The sequence below is a fragment of the Synchiropus splendidus genome, chromosome 1, assembly GCF_027744825.2.
Source record: "Synchiropus splendidus isolate RoL2022-P1 chromosome 1, RoL_Sspl_1.0, whole genome shotgun sequence".
NCBI lineage: Eukaryota > Metazoa > Chordata > Actinopteri > Syngnathiformes > Callionymidae > Synchiropus > Synchiropus splendidus.
Genome location: NC_071334.1, coordinates 35897955 through 35918513, shown reverse-complemented (window position 1 = coordinate 35918513; position 20559 = coordinate 35897955). Strand labels below are relative to the sequence as shown.

General features: G+C 39.6%; 1 protein-coding gene across 1 annotated transcript in view; it reads right to left on the bottom strand.

Moving 5' to 3' along the window:
* fcho1 (FCH and mu domain containing endocytic adaptor 1) overlaps positions 1-20559 on the bottom strand; it is a 26897-nt gene extending 6338 nt beyond the window's left edge. The window contains exons 1-12 of the mRNA XM_053854744.1: positions 19606-20559; positions 11382-11432; positions 7740-7831; positions 6378-6452; positions 5694-5835; positions 5330-5482; positions 3848-3952; positions 2785-2883; positions 2335-2431; positions 2152-2269; positions 2038-2062; positions 361-421 (exon numbers count right to left, since the gene is read on the bottom strand). Of these exons, the coding sequence (XP_053710719.1) occupies positions 361-421; positions 2038-2062; positions 2152-2269; positions 2335-2431; positions 2785-2883; positions 3848-3952; positions 5330-5482; positions 5694-5835; positions 6378-6452; positions 7740-7831; positions 11382-11408 (994 nt within the window). The 5' untranslated portion in view covers positions 11409-11432; positions 19606-20559. The remainder of the gene's footprint in view (positions 1-360; positions 422-2037; positions 2063-2151; positions 2270-2334; positions 2432-2784; positions 2884-3847; positions 3953-5329; positions 5483-5693; positions 5836-6377; positions 6453-7739; positions 7832-11381; positions 11433-19605) is intronic.

Below are 20559 nucleotides of genomic sequence, written 5' to 3'. Positions count from 1 at the left end.
AGGAAGTCAGGCAACGAGCGTCAAGACGGACATATTTTGTGTCAAACATGAACATCATTTCACTCCAAGAGAGGGGAGACGTTTGTGGAATAAACAAAATGAGTCAATGGGCTCTGGATATTTGTCTGTCTCAACTGAAGCATGAATGTAGCCGTTTGTGCTAGTCACCTTCAGATTACACTCCACTTAAAACATTTCCCAGGCTTGGGCCCCTTTCCAGATGCCCTGACTTGGTTTAGAGCTTCTTAAAGAGAACTGTCACAGACAAACCTCTCTTTAAACAGTTTCAAAATGCAACATTAATCTGATGGTTGATATCAATTTAACAATCATTTATAGGCCAGCAGCTTCAAAGGATATCATTCTGAGTGCTGTCAGCCCGGATGACAAATCCTTCATCGTCCACGTCCAATGGAGAATTCTATAGAAGAGCCACAAACACAGGTGAAGACAAAAAGAGGTTCCAACATCAGAGAGCTCCACAAGACTTAACACACTTCAGACACGTGCACAGCCCCCGTCTCTCTGTAACTCGACTCTTCTCAACTCTGCAACTGTGCTTCCAAACACTGAAGTAGCACGTGTGAGTCAGTGAGCAGCTCGGGACACTACAATTTAACCCACCACACACAAAACAAAACAATCTTAATTTTGAATACTGAGTATAAATCAGGAAAGTACAAAATGATCTGCCCAACAACATGACGGTCCAAACAGTCCAACACCACAACTACACAGAGTGATGTGAATGACCATTTTTATACCTGAAGCTCCATTAAAGAACATTATAGAAAGACAATGACGGCATGTTAGATTAACTTTCCACCTTTAAAGGGTTCCTTCTTACAATAGCTTTCGATAGGCCTCTCAGCCAAAGTGTGTCCAGTGTCCATGTGATTTCATTATTATTTAGTTGATACCATCAAGCCTTTGTGGAACTGCTATAGCACAAGGCAACTGACTCACAGAATTACTATCCTGTTTTCCTTCCTCCTTTAACATGTGATTCTTGGTCATTACATTTCAATTCAATTCAATTCAATTCAATATTTGTATCAATCCAGTGGCGCCTCGTGACTTGGCGAGCTGTGGTTGTGCTTTCGGCCTGTGAGCAGAGGAAAGCAGCCAGATATTTTCTGATGAACAGATGGGGATGAAGCTAAAACTGGACGTGCTGTGGCTCTAAAACCTAGATTCACCAGACATCAACATGCAGTCAAACCCCCGGGATAAACTGTACTGCATTGACAACCATGTGTCATGTGTGCATGATAAATTAAATTATTGGTGACAACCACTAAGGCGAAAAGTGGTTGTCCTACATCACTTAAATGCATCGGTAGCCCATCTCTGAATGAGGATCTCTTCCTTGAGTTTAGTCCCGTTTCATTTGATCAATACATTTCATGACACTCCGGCTAGTCCACAGAGGCCAAAGGACACCAATGGATTTGAAGTTGTAGATATTGAAATTGTCAGTAGCCTGCAACTCTGGAAATCTTCTCCAAGTGGCAGCCGTCGCTCACATTTTTCAATGTCTTTCTCAAGAATGATGGAACCTTCGAGTTCAGGGCACGACAGCAGCCGCATAATGGAACCGTTTTATTGTAACTTGGAGCAGGTTCTAATTTGATGATGCAGTTTCTCATCACTAAATTTAAACGATTAAGTAAAGTGATGTGCTATATTTATTCCAAAATGTTGCTGGATGAGTGAGGCATGATGCAGAGTTCATTGTGGAAAATAACTGGACTGTGTGAACAGTCCAGTTGAAGTCCAGCCCCTTTGTGGTGTGTCTTCCTTTTGAAGCTCAGGTAGAGACAGGAGGACACTCCCCAGTCGACATGTGCATTATCAGAGACAACTCTTGCCAGAAGGACCAGAATACCCTGGGAAACCCCACACCAATGGTCTCACTGCTGACTGCTGTGCTTGGGTTCTGCAGCACGGACATGCTCAATATTCCTGCCACTCCTGCCATGAGTAACACAATCTTCACAAAGCCAGTTTGGATAAGTTGTCGGCAATTATTCTTACCGGTGCGTCTGTCACAGCTGAATCTCTGTAAAAACACACAGGAAATGTATTTGTGTTAAAACAATAAAGGCCACTTCATGATGAAACAATAATTTGGTTCTTGTAGCAACTCACGTCGAGTCTGGCTCTTTGTCCCTCTTCCCCAGGCCGGGGATTCTGAAAGCCTTAGCCCGAGTTTTCTTCCCAGCTTCAGGAGCCATGGCAGTCATGTATTCCTCAAAGCCAACCAATGCTGAGAAAGGGTACACCACAGTTACACAGGTTTACTGTGAACCTGGATTCCCAACTGAAATGCACCTGGTCTCTCTTTTCCAGTCCCCTTCATTTCTGCAAACTTCTGGATGAGGTTATCGATGCCAATGTTTTCCACGTTCTGTTTAAATTCCTCATGCACCTGCAGAAGACCAGATGACACTTGATTCCTTACAGTTGCCGAACAACACCTTTTTGTCTGCCCCGGGACTTGATTGATGTTCATATGAGGGCGTTCATAAAGTTCAGTTTCAACAATGAATGAAATTTAAGTGAAATTCAAAGTCAGATTATGCATGGAAGTAGTTTTCCAATAAAATGTGTTCTGTCATTGATTACCAGTTGATTCTAATTGGCTGGTTGTGACAATATGAACTCTTAACACAGCGTCACATTTAAAGAAATCAAGGACACAAAGAGTGCAAACACATAAATATAAAAATAAGCAATATATTGAGGCTTAAATGTCCGCGTCCAAGTCACTTAAATACCTACCTGTCCAACTTGAACATGTGTGTCCTCTATTGAGTGAGAAAAACCTTTGATCAGTTGTTTCATCTGCCGTAGGTGAGACTCCTCGATCTCCTGAAACTTCTGCACATAAAACACAATACACATAATAAAAGACTGAACCCAGAGGTCAAAAGAGAGCATGAATTTTGTATTATATCATGCAGTAATAGGGTCACATGGGTCGTCACTAATTTACAGTTAGAGAGGGTTAAAAGGGCACTGTTTCTAATGAAGGGAATTTCAGATCTGTAGCACATAATTCTAAATGTCTCTACTTTTCTGGCTGCATAGACTATACACCTATACATGAAATGTACAGTGAACGAGTTATATAAATAAATACATGACTAATATAAAATACTTACATGTCACCAGACCAGAATAAGAAAGCATGCAGAGTTAATTATGAAAAATGAACCTCGCAAATGAAGTAACCCTTCACTCACATTTGCAATAAAAGACCTATAACTAGTTGTGCAGTCGTGGTGCCCCACCTAGATATAATAATGTAACAGGACACGGTTTACTTTATTAACACTGCCCACCCACTGCCCAAGTGATACATTTGGTACATTATGATACATTATTTACTCTTGCAGGCCACAGCAAATGACTTGGCGGACAGGATTTGTCCACAGACCTTAAAACAGATTCTCTGAATGATGACCAGGGAGTCTCTTTTACGTCACTTGGTTTGGTTTGTGACTGTGATCCTCTCCAGCTAGAACACACACCAACCTGTCATGATCCTCTACCGCATTAATAGTGGCCAAGACTCACGTTATCATTTCGAATATAAAATCCAGAGCGTCTCAATGAGGTTTGTTGACTATTTCCATAGAAACCACAGCAGCAGCCATGGAAGTGTGGTGTCAAGCATTAAGATAATCAGCAGGGTGATGGACAGGACTTTAAGTATGAGCTCTCGACTGTAGTTGAGGCAATGGTGCAAGATAACTCACAATCAGATGGAGAAATATGTACAGGCTAATATAGCACCTATTCCTCAACAAATGCAACACGTTCGAGGTGGTGGACGACTGACCTGTGCAGACTCACAAAACTTCTGCTCAAACTCTCCTCCCACACGATTGTGCTTTTCAATGCACAGAGCGAATGACTCAGCTGCTTTCTTAGACTTCAGTTCTGCCTGTTGAGAAAACAAAATAATATCAATGACCCTTGATAAGGTAGGTAAACGGATAGGTGATGCATGAGCACGAAACATAAGTGCATAAATGTAACTCATTTAATTTTCTTACGACAAGAAAACCACTTTGGTCACATTTGCATCACATAATCACTAATAACATGTTCCAACATTATAGACACTTACAAAAATAAGTACATAAACAAAATAAAACATATAATCAGTTGAAGGGGGGGACAATATGTGCCTCCTAGTTTTTTTCCCAAAGAGCAGGGGGTCACCTTAGAGGGACCCCCTTAGTGTTGTAGTACTCAAGCTTGGTCTTGGTCTGAAGACCACTTCTTTAGTCTCGGTCTCAAATGCATTTTTACTCTGTTGCATCTCGGTCTCAGACCTGGCATTTCTATTCAAGACCGGTCAAGACACAGAAAACTCTCACAATTGGAAAGCATAATTAGTAAAAGAGGGATTCTGGCTTTTTGTTCATGTTTGTTGTGCTTTTTATTTGATGTGTATCTGGGGTCTCAAATTGAGCCACAAGAAGGTGCTTTTTATTGCAACTAATCAGGTGGATACCCAAACACCAATAAGGCACCTGGTTTGTTAACTAATGTGTGGCTGCACCCACCGCAGCTCATTCGTGGATGAGTTTGAGACCCCGTATATATACTGTCCCTTGGTCTCACCTCGGTCTTGATCACCAATCTATCTTGGTCTCGTCTCAGTCTCAATACACTCTAATCTCCATAATTTCTTGGTTACACTTGGTGTGGTCTTGACTACAACACTAGCCCCTATGCAGCTCAAGTGTTGAGAGACGCCTGACACCATTTCACAAATGCAAAAGACTGACACTCTCACATACAGAAAGACACGCACTTATGGGAGCGCATTGGGACAGAGAAAACAAGGAAAATTTGTCATAAAGACAAACACAATGCCAATATTTAAATCTAAAACGTATGTAGATGATCGTCCACAACAATGTGTATACTGTGGGAAAATAAGGAATTGCACACAGTGACTGGTCTGCAAGTGTCCATGTCAGCAAAAGAAACTTCTCTTTTTTGGAGACTGAACTTAAATAGCTATAAGATTTGTTTAATATTGTCTTCCTGTACTGGTGTTTTTTTAAGTATAAGTCAAACAATATTTTAGATAGATTTTTCCCACCCGACACTGTAATCCCTTTCATTGTTTTGTGTATTGTGTTAAGGTGCATTAACACAAAATTCAACTACATCGACTCAGATGTTAAAAAGTAATAAAAGCCACAGAAATTCTGCTTCTCTTTGATTTCCTGATGTATTACCATTTTAATTTATTTTAAACCGAGAAGCATTTAATTGTCATAGGAAGAGAAAAGCAGCAGCTAACTTTTTCCAGCTCTTTTTGGGGAGCTCCTTCCTTCCTGAGCCGGTCCAGCTCCAAGCACTTGGCGTGATAACCCTCCTTAGATTTCTGAAGGTGACCGTTCTGAACTTGGAGCGCCTGCACCGCCTCGGCTGTCCCCACCATCTCCTCCTTGGTCTAGGCCGTTTTGAACGCACATAGAAACACGCAAAACACAGAGACATTGTGTTACAGGAAATGAAATTATCATGAAGGGCATAGACAAAGTTAGATCGGTGCGACAAAGATTTGAAACAGGGGAAGTGATGTGAGAAGGTCTAATGTGTACAAACACAAAGGATCAGTTCTGAGATAGTGACGAGACACTCCATCCCGACCTCATGCTCACCTTGCGATGGATTTTAACCTGCTCATCTCCGTACTTGTTGATGTCTCGGATTAGATCATTCATTTTCCTCATCAGTTCTAGATGACAGAGGGCCAGCTTGTCTGAGGACACTCGAAACACATCCCACATGGGTGCAAACGTCCTGGGAAATGAGCAAGAGAAGCACCCGGAACACTGATTCAAATAGTTGGGGTAGTACACTACAATCTTAGCATTCACAAACACAGTTTAACAAGAGCTAGCTTATGTCATTTCCTTCTCTTGAACGCACTATTCATATCAAAAATTCAACATATTCAAGAGCGAAACTGTCATTTAGATTACAAATACTAACCACAGAGTGATTAAACAATGGAGAACACAAACCTTTAGTAGGGATCCCATTATCGGGCGAGCAATTTTTATGACAAAAAAGGAAACCTTCCCCTCAATAGCATTTGGATTCAAACAATGTTTCCTGTAACCCTCAGCGTCATACTTGAGTCTAGATATCTCTGTAATCATTTTAAAATGGGCCAAAAACAGTTTTGAGGCTCCAAGCAGATGGTGCTCATACATATCTGATATGAAGCCATACGCCCTTTACATTCTAAATGACAACAACTCTTCCAACTGTATAGACTTCTGTGTCAAGTGCTGAAGGCAAGGGATGATGAAAAAAAAAAAAAAAAAAAAATCACTCACCCCAGCGTACTGCCATTGCTCGCCATCTTTGCCAGTTTGCCCATCGACTTTGAGTAAGTCTCCTCAATGGCAGCTCTGAAAATAAGAACAAAGATGCTTAGATAGTAGCACAACACAAAAGATAAAACACCAAGGGCAGTTAAAGAACACTGTGTAAAACAGTAATTCTGAACAACAAGGCTCAAAATGATACTTTTGACAATTTACAAAGTTTGAGTGACACTTCTGGGACTGCTGTAACAGACACTAACCTTAAAATGAATGAATACTAAAGCACAACTGGCATTTGCCTGCAGCTCACTGATTTTACTGCAATTTCCAACATCCCATATTTGTCAGATAAATGGACAAATTAGGCAGAGTTGTGCACAGAATTGTAATAACCATGGGCAGGGCTGCAGGAAGAGGAGAGCGATTAAATCACCCCAAGAGTAATAACTGCAACCTGCCTCCTCACTAAGCCAGCTGTTAAGTCAAGTTTAAGCATGTGGCTTGGGAAAAGGAAAACATCCTTTATGATAAGGAAGAAGTGGACTTAGAGAATACTATATAGATATCATTGAGCATTTTTTGGTAGTTTTTGTAGGTTTTGGAGCCATGTTGAGGAGGAGATGAACAGAAAAAAGATGATGGGAATAACAGAACTTGCTCTGGTGCCATTCATTAAAACGAGATTCAGAGATGGACAAAGAACACAGCAACGTTTATGTTTTTCTTCCACCTTCACAAGAACAATGACACACTGCTTTACAACAAAGTCTATTCCATTTCTAGACTGATTGATTTGTTGTCTTTGGTTTAGCAGGAGATGAGTTAATTTCCCCAGGAAGGCTGGTCGAAGCAGTGTCACCATTATGTGACTGGTTGGGTCCAGCTGAGAAAGCAGAAAATCACCACCCACCATAATTTACTCTGTAATCACTTTTTGCAATAATAATCTATGCTTTCAGATTCAGCAGTTTCCTCATTTTAGCGGTATTGCACATCCGTTATATGTGCAGTTATATCAGTCCAATACCTGATTGATAGAGCATTTAATAAGAGGAGCATTAATTGAATATTTAACTGTGACTCTGGGGTCCTCATAAAGCTTTTAAATAGGTTGCAGCAAAATTCCAGCCGCTGGTCACTGTCATTTCATTCATTTAGATGTTTAATATTAAGTAAGGTTGTTATTTTCCATTTTATCACTTCACTAAGTGAAATGAAAATCCCAGAATAATTGCAGAGTGAATATACTTGGATGTAAATTATACATGATCATGCATAAGTTTTATTTTTAGTATTTTTAGGCACAATCCGATGTCAAGTTTGTCTCAGTGGTATCATCCCCCACACAATTCAAACGCATGTTAAATCTACCTCTCCCGGACAAAGTCAGCAAGTTCCTTGGTTGCCAGCTGACCATGCTTCATGTTGTGGTAGAGCACATCGAAGCCGGCATTCTTCTCCCCCTGGAGAAAAAACACAACACTTTTTTAATGAAAGTGCTGTGAAACAAATGGAAAAAAAAAATCGGTCAATAAAATAAGTAGAAAAACAAAATCTTTAAGACACCATTGTCTAGCCATGGCTGCCTGACGACAGGTGTCCAGAAGCAGAGACCGCCAGCTGCTTTAAAAAGCACCTAAAAATAAACGGCAAGAGGAAGAGACACAAACTCCCAGGTACCAGGGTATGACAGGAATGCTAGGAAGGACTGGTCATATGCACAAACCCCAGACACTGTTCAGAAGATGATTTTTTTTTCTGGTCTTTTTTGGTCACAACAAATAGGTAGAGGATGCGTCAGTTCACACAGCTAAGACCTAAAAAAAAATCTGATGAAGGTTAGAACAAAATATTTGACGAACAATAAGATTACATCTTTAAATACATGAAAACAAGCAATGCACTCCCTGAAAACAAAGTTTTGGGGGACTACAAGAGCCATAAATCAACACCAAAAAATGAATGTGATCACCTTGTCCATAGCTTGCTCGTATCAAAGCTTTACAATGTTTATGGCATTTGGACCACCTCACCTTAACTTGAGTTTGAGACAGAAACAATTTTAACAATAGTTAAAAATACAATTGTTGCATATCAGGTGCATGAAAAGACTTTTAAATCTTGTTTATGAATAAGTTCAGTATTCATCTTTGTTCAACACTATTCTCAATAGACACAGAATGGGGTGCAGTAGTCATTTTCAACTTGCGTTATTCCTGCGAATGTGGTTGTTGGGGGGTTTCTGCACAGTGGTGCAGTTGGCAGACACCTTTTGTTGAAACATAATCTACTCTCCAGAAAGGTGAGCTGCCAGTCTGTCAGATGCTAAGCAGAATTTACCCAGCATTTGGTTACTGGCTGCTATTGTTAAACAAATCATGCATTGCTTGTTTCAGCCAACACTCCATTGGTTAAGTGGGTATTGTGCTTAATTGGTTGGAATACACACCTTCACCACCCTTTGAGGACAGAGTCGAAGAGTGCAAGTGCAAGTTATGTTTATCAAATTTGCTGAAGAAAAAAAAGAAAAAAAAACACTTGATGCAAACTTGGAAAAACTGAATCAAATTGTGAATTAAATAAATACAATAAAACCATGTATAAATATCATTATATATATATATATATATATATATATATATATATATATATATATATATATATATATATATATACTACTACAGATCACACATATCAATGTCAAGTCAAATCAGTGACACACTACTGCCACCATACTGGCTAATGTATTAAAACTGAGCGTCTCGCCCAAAGGTGTTGGGCGTACTACATCATGCCTCAAATTTAGACAATAAAACAAGCAAACAGAAGACATCTTCTATAATACTGGACAGGTTATGAGATGCAGTCCCCTTTCCCACATTTCTATTTCACATAATTTCCTGCAGTGTGAGGCAGAGATGTGTTTCTCACTTTTAATAATCAATCGGCAAAAAAACCCAAACAAATGCACATTAAGGCACATTTATTTTAGTTGTTTAGATGGAAATGGTGTCAAAGTTACGTTTTTGAAGTTGGTAAGCAAGATGTTCTCAGACAATAGTTCCAATAGGTCCATGTACATTGTGGCCATTTGACTTTTATTTAAAAAATAAATAAATAAATAAATAAATAAAATAAACGCACAAAAACCACGGGAATGGAATCGATCACCAATCTCACAAATGCGGTAATGAAAACTATGGCATATACTCCTCTTAAATAAACAGATCACTGAAAAACAAGCCCAAACCACAAAACTTCCAAACTCTACTGATAGATACTGATTGGAAGGGCATCCTTGAACAATTTCAGAAATAACAATAGTGTGATCAGGAGACGAGAGTGCCAAACATGCACGCTATTAGAAGGCTACATTAGTCAGAAATGCTGAGACTCTCACTGGCAAATGGGAATCCTTCATGACTGAAATATGAAACCCCCTCTTCCCATGGCTCTTTCTGATCTTATTCATTAATTTGGTTGACCATTCAGGTTACGCATGATGGAGGCCATTACCATGACAATGTGGAGAATAATGGGAGAGGCAAGGCAAGGGAAGGCATAACTGGAAGGGGCAGTGGTTTGAGGGGCGTGTCAAATTTACGCACACTCACGGTCAAAACTTTCTCCAGACGTCTTTGGCCAAAAGGAAATCTAGTTTTAGTAAATAAGATAATCCGCACAGTTTACAACCAGATGCCCAGACATATCTAGTGTGGTGGTTTGAAGACACAAGGCAGAAAAGTAAATCAACAACCAACGCACCTCACTCTGGATCAATCAAAACTTGCCAAGTTTACGGGTGGATTAGATTCCTGCTTTTTCAGGAGTCATGAGAAGTAAAGCAAAAAAGACACCTATCTACTACACGTAACTGTGACTGACTGACAGAAAAACACAAAGTTGTATATGGCGATCATGGGGCGGAGGGGATAGGAATTTCATCTGTGCTTTATCTCGAGCTTGTATCGCACATTTGACAATAAAGTCTCTTAATCTCTCTTTATGTTCCGAACCATCCCAATATGAAATAAATGAGATACAAAATAAAATTTGTACAGACTAGAAACTGAACACTATGATAAAAGACATAACACAGGCTGCAATTTTGTTCGACCCATCTAGAGTGTCCTGTCTGCTGGCTTGGCAGAGGGTTTAGCTGACTCACAGAAACTTTTTGTGCTGAGTCGACAGTTGAAGCAATATACAGCCGCATCACAGTGAGGTGTCAATAACATCAGGCTCAGGTAGAAACCATTCATCATGGACTGCTGCAAATACTGTTACAGCACTTTTACCATTCACTGAATTCTCCTCCAAATCCAAAGATCATTAAACATATTTTGGAAAATATAAATGAATATCCATCCATGATAAATTTGTGTCAATCAATGCAAAAGCTCAGTCGGCACTGTATTTATAATTCTGATCTGACTCGTTTGAACTAAGGAAGCATAAAATGGACCAAGGAAAATTAAAGGAAAATGAGGACAGAGAGAGAGAGGGGTTAGACAATACTGTATGAGCTGACCCATAAACAACCCAACAAAGCTCAGAATGGGCCCATTTAATAGCAGCATAAATAAAGCCAATTAACTCTCATTGAACTCCCAGCAATAACACATGTGCAGCCAGTGTTTTCCAAGGGGACCAATTTAATAATGGCTGAAGCTCATCCAAAGAGGACTTACAGCCTAAAACTCTAAAGAATATCGACGCAATTCAGTTTTCACTTTCATTAAAATCACACAAACTAAAAAAGTGATTGAGTCACATGAGAGTTGATAAATACAAATACGTACAATGGTGGATTCTTTCAATCCTCCAATAATAAATATAATGGCCTCAATGAACTTATTCATTTGAGCAGGTTGTGCAGCTGGCTGCTCTTTAACTCTTGAGCCCATCAAACTGGATGAGATCACACAGCCATGAATCAACTATGTCGCAACACTTGCATGCATGTGCAAGCCAACTGTGGAAACTTGATGAAAAAGCCTTTATCACGCTCACCCAGAAGTTATTCTGAAAGAAGGCCATCTTCACTCAGGCACTCTTTGCAATCTGGGGAAAAAAAAGAAAGACGTTAATTTCAAATGCCTTAATTATGTAGAGGCTCATCATTTAGGCGGCAGAACACTTTGTGAATACATTCTTATAATGGTACATCGTAGGAGGAATCTCTACAGAATAAGACCTCATTAACAATTACCTGAAATGGACATGAAAGACAATGTGGAGGAGTGACAAGGGATAAAGTGGGTGTACGGTATATTCCCGCTGCAAAGAAATAATCTTACAAAAAGACTGAATCTAGAAATGGGCACTGGAAATGAGGCAGAATAAGGAAATGAGGCTGGTACTGGGGAAATGGAGCAAAAACTCACAGGATTTCATTTTTTTCATATAAAAGGAAACGGCAGGTTTGGCACATCCATTTGAATTTGAAAATAAATAAATAAATAATGAGTATGTTAGTGTAGCGAGTATAGTATCATTTGTAACGGAACCAAAGTTTATGCAACTGCAAGCTACTTCAAGGGAACTGTGTTACCCATTGGGCTACAGCTATCAGTTTGCAGGCTACCTGGCGCCTAAGGGCACCATATTGGTCACTACTGGTCTAAGAGATCACAATATACAAAGTGGATGAGTGAATTTGCTTCCACCCCAATGTCGAGTCAGACTGATGATCCTTCTCTTTTACAGTATGCTTTAACCTCAAAACATTTTCAGACTACAACCTTTTGAAACAATCACATGAAAGCGGAATATTTATTTGAAAAAACCCTCAAAGGGTTAAGAAAACAGGCCCCTATGTGGCACAGGCACATCGTCTTCACAGGGTTCTAATTAGCGGTCATGTTGGTGTTTCTAGAAGCTGACCGCAGCACTTTCTTCAGGCTGGTGACATGGTATCAGATAGTGACTGCATGCAGAAGGACACACAGCGGGAATTAGAGTATGAATACACACAGAAACACACACCTCACACCTTGTAAATTAACCTAGCAGAGTTGCAGGAGGCCCAAACAGACACATTTGCGTTTAGCTGAGCTGGTCAGTTCAGAAACAAAAGAAAGGAGAGCAGGGCCAATAGGTCTGAATACAGGGTTCGACATAACCTATGGCCCGCTGGCCCAGGGCCAGTAACAGTACTTGCAGCCAGGCTTTTAGCAAGAAAGGCCCCTGGGCGTCCTAAGCTGCAAAACATGAAAAAAATGAACGCACAGTTTTTCTCAGCAGGACACCTTAAATGTATAATTATTAGTGCCTGTACTATGCCTTACTCGTAGTATCATCACATTGGTTTCCATGAAAAGGGTGCGTCACCCAGTAATTTTGCCGAATATGATAGAAATTGACTAATTCTCAACCCTAGCCGTAGCAAAAAAAAAAAATCATTTTGGAATTACATTAGTGGTGCATTTTTCTCAAAACAATGTTATCAATACTGTTGCTTATCAGCAATAATTTGTAGGACACTATATCATTAATAGCAGAATTTGTTGGTGTGGGAGGCCTACTCATGGATGCTCATGTCACGCATGTTGCAGACTTGCAAATTTTCGCTTCCTGCCACAAAAACAACGCAGTGAGTGACAATAACCCATAGTAGAAAGAAATTCCTAAAATGGCACACCAGTCAAGCCAACCACTTTTGTTTCATTTTCTCATTTACCTGTAAAGCTCTATCAACTGCCTGGTGCCGAATAAAACATTTCGGTTAGCCAATATCCCAAATTGATACTGGGTAGAAGACCTACAGGACAATATTCATGCTGGGGAGTGGGGAAATCCAAGCTCTAAAGTGCAGTCACAGACAGTGAATACTCAGCTAAAATATTTGCAGTATAATTGTACGCATACAAGATTACAGCTAAATGGAATACAATCAATAGTGCTATACCAGATGTTTGTCAAATGAGGAAAAGAAATGGGCACAAAATTCACCTCCACGTACAAGCTCTTTCGAATAGGTGGCCAGAGGTCATTTCAGAACCCATTTTGTTATCTAATCTTACATGTTATGTCAACTTGCAAAATTGCAGCCCTATAACAAACTGTAAAACATTTTTCTAATTCAGAAAGGTTTTCAACAGTTCCTTGCCTATCTCAGCGGGAGAATGACTTCTACAAATAGCACAAAATAAATGACCGAACAGGCCACTGACTGGGTTTCTTTGCTTCATCAGCTGCCAATGGCAAACTATCAATACAGTGAGGCATGATGGCTACAAAAGAAGCAGATGGAGATTTGGGTAGTGAAAAGACAGAAAACCAAAAAAGTTTAAACAGATTGATGATGAGAGAAATCCCACAACATGTTTTTTGTGTGTGACCGTGATGTTGGATTAAGTTATAGCATGAAATTCTGAAGTGGCCAACGTAAACCTACACTTAGCATTGGCCTTATCAGATGTTCATATGAACAATGTGTGTCTGTTTGGACAGGCAACAATTTGTTGGCCAAAGGAAAACTCTTGTAATTTTAGTTCATATAGCGAGGCTCATATATTGGTCTTTATTTGTTTTAAATTTTCAAATCTAACCCATGTTTAAGTGAAAGACTAAAGAGGGGATCATATCTTCGGCAGGCAGGCATTACGGCAGCCAATGATCGAAAACATCCAGTCTTATCATTCGATACGCTCTGGGCTCGTCTTCCTCTGCCACCCTCGCACTGCCTGACAGACACAGATGGCAGCCATGAAAAATTGGGAGTGGTAAAAGCAGATGGGGAGGGAAGAAAGACTCTTCAACAAAAGGCAAAATTCCACAGGTTTTTTTAATATCACCACGAAACAACTGTCAGAGCCTCATTGCCTCCACTGACACCGTTTTTATTTCAGTTAATCTATTCTTTATTAAGCTGGAGAGTCACCAAATAATAAATCTTTCTCCACCCTGAATGCCTCTCCTGCTAGCCCGGAACTACAGCTGATATTAGAGATTTGACATACTTTATTTCAGATTTCTCTTTGCATCCCCCAAAATAAACACCTACTATAGTTTAAAAAATGGTATTAGGATAAAGCAGTGGCAACCCCCTTTAATTGGAGTCTGGACAGAAAGAAGAAGGAAAACCTTCTAAAATGGATCTGGGACAAAAAGGAATTTGATCGTGGAAAAAAAACTTTTTTTTTTTTTACTTTTGCCTTCATTCCATCAGTGTACTGCAGAAATGTTGTCATTTTTTCCCCCAAATAAGGGTGTGTTATCTTAAATAACAAGCCCGTATTCTCACCACTCTCTCTTCTATCCACAGTTGTGAGTATATTAACAAGCCTTCTGCACAAAACAGGAAAATGTGGTTTATATAACCAGCAACCTTTAAATATGGATTTTCAACTCACCATTAAAATAAGTATCTACTTGTATGAAAATAGCCTCAGTATGAAACTCAAAATTAAAACTTTTATTATCAATTTTCACTGTTCATGTGTATTTACTGATGAAATTGCAGATATGTGTCCACGGTCATCAACAGTTTTAACACTGTGTCGTGTTGAGCTTAACCCAGATATTGCCATACCCTAAGTCTTGTGTTAAAGCCAACACCTAAAATGTACTTATCAGGAAATGCACATTTTTTTTAAATCCACCCAAAATCATCCAATGTCAGTTCGCATCTTACAAGCGGTCTGGTTGTGTCATTCTAAATAATAAATTATTTAAGGTTCCGGCCAAGGCACTTGTTTGTTTTATTTTAACAATCTTAAGTGCTTGTTTAGATTAGTTATGGTTCACAGTGAGAGGCTTGAGATGCTTTGGTGTAAATTCAATACCCAGACATTATTAATGAGAGGCCTTTCCAAATATAGTAGCATGACAAAGGTAGAGATGTTACGTGCACAATTTGAGGGCATCTGAATGGTTGCTGGCACTAAAATGAAAACACTTCAAGTCATTTAATACATCTCAACACGATCGTATCAAAAGATGCAACTGCACCGTCTCAAAAAATTAATTGTGCTGCAGACCAAACAACAGTGGTACAGGTTAACTTAAAAGAAAGGTTTTATGACAATTCTTGTTTGTTTCCACTTTGCAACATTCTTACATTCATCTGGATAATCATCCATTAAGGAAAGATAACAGAGGTGGGGGTTATACCAGAGGGAGAGGAAAATGGACGTTGAGCACACCAGAGATCAACGGGGATGATGTATTCCATCATTTAAAATGTAGTTTAAATGATGAAGCCAAGCTAAATTTGCTCGGTTCCCTGGACTAGTCTACTGCATTACCCTGCAAGAATAATACGTTCAACACAGGGCAACATGTTTGGGGTGCAACGATTATTTCCGTCTATGAATGCAGCGTTTTTCAACCAGTGTGCGGTGAGAGACTGTTAGTCTGTGTGCCGTAGGAAAGATCCAATTTCACCTCATTTGTCAGGAGCTAACAGCAAATGCACCTATTTTGGATTTCTGTTTAACCTTAAGTTGCTTAAATCTTCTCACCTGTGAAAGTGACTGTATGGTACCCAGACAGCATACATTTTAAACAAATAAATGCAGATAGGGCCAGAAGTACGAAAAAGCACTCTTGCAGCATAAAAGATGGCTTACAATAAACAGAGAACACAAAATATCAGTGAAGACATGAGTGTTTGCTTTCATCAACACAACCACATCAATGGAAACGCCTCCCAGTCCCAGATTTTAAGTCATTTTGACATTAGTGCACCAAAAAAACTCAACAGCGTTTAGCCGTTAGCTCTGTGGTGCAGTCTTTGCTGTCAACGGTCAGACAAGAAAACCACCATTCATGTGATGGTATCACATCAAGTTTTAAACAAAATGTATAAAAAATTTAAGTTGCGTATTTGACCAATTTTGTTGGCATCGACAGTGAGCGTGCAGCAGGATAACATGCGTTTGTGACAAGAGTATAGTGTCTCCTCTTAGAGTTGGTGGCGAGGAGCATACATTTATTATTTTCCACCACAGTTTCAAAAAATCCTGACAGAAATCCTAGAAACTGAGCAAACACTTTTTAAATCATAGATATGTCATGATTTACAGTTGCCTTGTGTTTCCAAAATCAATAATTGCAAACCACAATTGACAGTAGATAAGACACACAGAAGCCAACGTAAGGACACAAAACTTGGGTCACGATGAGACACAGGTATCATTGTCAACTTGCTGACAGAATTACAGGCTGCACTTAGTGAAAAAAGCAAAATCAGCAGATGTGTGAGAATCTCAATGGCCCATAAACACCCCTTTACATGAACGTATGATTGAGTTCAGTTGTCACAGCAAATAGCATAAAGCAAAATAGCATACATAAGTCAGGACTGAGAGAGAAAATGGGAGTCACAAAAAACATAGGCAGTCAGATCTCCATTGTCCTTGCTTGAATGTGCTTTTGTCAGAGCAGCAGACAAACGCAACCCAGTCTATGAGAGCATGCTGGGCAGGCTTCACGTCTTTGCACTGCCTCTAACTGAAAACAAAATAGACATTGAAATCTATACACAAACATAAAAATTTGATTAGATTATGCAAAATATGGACAATGGAATTTGCCTTCTACAATGCAATGGCCAACATCCATTTTACAACAAGCCAACTGAGGCAATCGTGTTGCACATTTAGAAAAAAAAGTTTAATAGTGGGTTGCGAAAAAAGCAAAGCAAATAAATGAAAGCAGTCAGAAGACAACTCTTGGTTACACTCAAGCCGACATTATCACAGTGGGAACACAAATTGCCCAAAAATAATGAAGTGACATTTCATAGACATAAAGATAACCAAACTGTTCCGATATTTGATGTAGATAGTAAAGAGAAACACTTGCTCTTAAACTAACAAAATAGAAGAGCCATTCAGGCTTCTCGAAGCACAAAATGAAATCCATGCTGTTCATCCTGCATTAGTTTACCTCCTTTCAGGTGGGAAATACACCGAACTGTGCACCACTCATTTCCAAGAAACCCCGAAAATACATTTATTTCAGTTAGCACAATTTAAGTTCCCTCTGTCTATTGAAGCACAAAGGCATAAACTGTACCACTAACCTAGAAATAGACCAAGCATGTGAGTAAGCCAAGGGGGTGATCCAGCCCCAGGATCCTTCCATCTGTGACAAACAGATCTTGGCCAGAATCTCTCACATCACAACCCCGCACTGAAGCAAGGGCTTTGCATTCAAGTCTAATTCAAGATTCGCCACCAGGTTGCTATTTTATCAGTCCAGTTAGAAGAGAATGAATACGAGTGTAGCCAGAGAGCCCTCCAACCCTTAGACAGGAGCAGCTAATGTATGCAGTAATTGCATAAGAGGTGCCGTTTCAGTTTCCTGTCATACGTTTCCGGACTTCCGGGTGTAGCAGGTCGTGGCAAAAGCCCTGAAGCATTTCAGCCTACATTGGAAAGGCTATAAATAATTAATATCCATCACTGGTGCCACATTAAGTGTTGTCACACTGCCAATAGCAAGGGAAGGTGGCCGCATTACAGTTAAGGATTTAGTAAGAGTGAAAAAGGTTGCAGCCAGGTACAATGTCAGACCAGCAAGTTTAGCTAATTTGCATAACATTGGAATGTGAAAGCCACTTTCTGTTTATCTACCTACTAGGTATGGGTGATATGGCAATAAAAAATGGTGAATTTTGTCATTTCTGCTCTGCGACAATTATCACAATAAAACATTTTCATTCCACTACATGTGTTGGACACACTACAGTCTCTCTTGAAACTGTTTTATGATGAAACTTATTAGTGGCTTTTACCTCCAACATCACCATATGTTTATGTTTAACTATAATAGTTAATTAAGTTGTAGCATTAGCGCTGCTTGTGACAGTGTATCTGCAACCCTAATGGAAGACATACTGCCAACACTGGAGAACTTTTTTGGAAAGAACTGTTCAAACAGATGTACTCGATACAAGATTAACTTTGTAAGTACATAAACAAAAACCGCACAAAAACTAACTTTTAATGTTCCAGAAAAAGGGACAACATTGCTCCTATCAGCGGAAAAGACAATCAGCCACATTAACTGCATTTAGTAAGAGTGAGCAGGCTAGCCTGACCTCTTTGAAAGGTCAAGGAATGTCATGGATATTTTATAACACATTAAAAAAAAGACTTTGGGGTAAGTCATGGGATGGTACTCCAATCATTCTATGTTCAGCAACAGAGGTTGGGGTTAGTGTAAGATATCCATTCATTTGATGTCTAATAACGTGTCAAAGCCCATCAAATGGCTGTGTGTTTTAGTCACGGAGACTTTCAGTACTGTACTAAGGAGAAGAGCCACGTAAGGGGTGGATAAAACCTGAGACAGTAACCTAGAATGGTGTCTGTAATCCCAGGTGCCAACCAGCATTTTAAAAGTATGAGTTATATTGGTGTTTGTGGTGCTTTAAGTGTAACTATACTGTTCTGAAGAGGCAGAAGTTAACCATTGTTTACACTGACAACCAAAATACCCAAATAACCAAAAATAAGTGATGTTACTGTTCAATTTAGATTGTGTATAAAGATGTTAACAGTACTACTATAACAACTAGAGTAACAACCTCCATTTAAACAAAACCAAACAACCAGACAAAACACTTAAGTAGGAATGTTTGTAACTTATTACAACGTCCCCAGTAGCTACAAAATATTTCCTTAATGGACAAGCTGACTTTGCACTCTGAATTGAGTGACTGCATGTTAATAAAAAACTGTTTGTTCACGTAAATTACAAATGATGATAAGTATAATATTTATCTGATTATCGTTAATATTGACATCTCAGCGTGATTGTTTGAATTGTTTGAAAATGAATTTGTAAATGTCGCACATTCATGTCTTACAAATAATGCAAAACATCACTGACTTAAGATACTGTCAACGATACAACAAATAATTGAAAAACAGTAGCCACACAGACAAATGGCACAAAGTTAGCATGAACAACACAAACATGCTTATGAAGAAAAAAAAAAAAAACTTCAATAAACATGGTGTCATTTTAACAGGTAAAGAAGCTATTCGAGTCAACCGCCCCTCGAAATGTCGCGATATCAGTTTCACCGCAGAGCCGTTATTGACCGAAAACAATGGTTTTAATTGGTTTGTTTGCTAATTTTCCCTCCGGCATGTTAGCTTCTGTCAAACAAACGTGATGAATGAAAGCTACCGGCACAACAGCCATTCAATTCGATGTTTGGGACGCCTTATTCGCGCTATTAGCACATTCACACTATACAAAGAAAACGTGTTATTACCTGCACTCAATTCTCCCGACCGGTTTATATTATAGTTTCCATCTCAAGTTTACTCGGCTACGAAGAAGAGACACCTTGGCCAGTCTGAGCGGTCTGACCGCCGTAGTAGAAATCCACAAGACTCTTCTGAGAGCGCCCGCCCTACGCTGCTACAATTGGATGTCAAACCTGTCAGTCAAAAAGGGACTCGTGTAGGCATAGCAACCACGAGAAAGTGGGACTCCCTTCGTCATCTATTGGACAACTGCAAACAAGACCACGCCCACAAAATACGTACTTGACATAGAGGTTCGTGTCGCAGCTTCCGAGTGGGTTCGAATCCACTTTGAGACGATCGAGATCGACTGTGGATCCATGCTGTGTGGAGTAGTTTAATTCGTTATTCCTAATTGTCCATGTGTTGTGCTTACCCGCGGATTGAAAAGTAGCGAAATAAAACGAATCAAGTCAAAAGAAAAAGAGCATCAAAAGTGACGACAAGGGCAATGATGATGTCAGCTTTAAAGGGACTTAACTTAACTCCTTAGTGCAACTACACTACAGAGCTCAGTGCTCTGTTGCAGGGCTCGATCCGACTCTGTGCAAGATGACGCTCTGTGCACTCCATTTTCTGGAAATACCGACTGATCAGAATCAGAATCACAATGAAATTTATTGCAATGATCAGTGCGGAGCTAGCAACGAGGAAAGTGTTTTGGAATGAAGTGCTGACAGAAAAAAACAAAATAAAATAAAATAAACAACAAAGGCTGTTCACGAATTCAACAGTCTGACGGCCGAAGGGAAGAAGCTGTTCCAGTGACGGGGGGTTCTGGTCTGATCCGACCTGCACGCCTCTGGGTCCTGGAGACATACAGGTCCTGAAGAGGTGGCAGGCTGCTGATAAAGAATACAAGAACATATCAGTTGATTCAATCATAGGCATAAGTAGACTTCTCTTATATTTCTCAATAT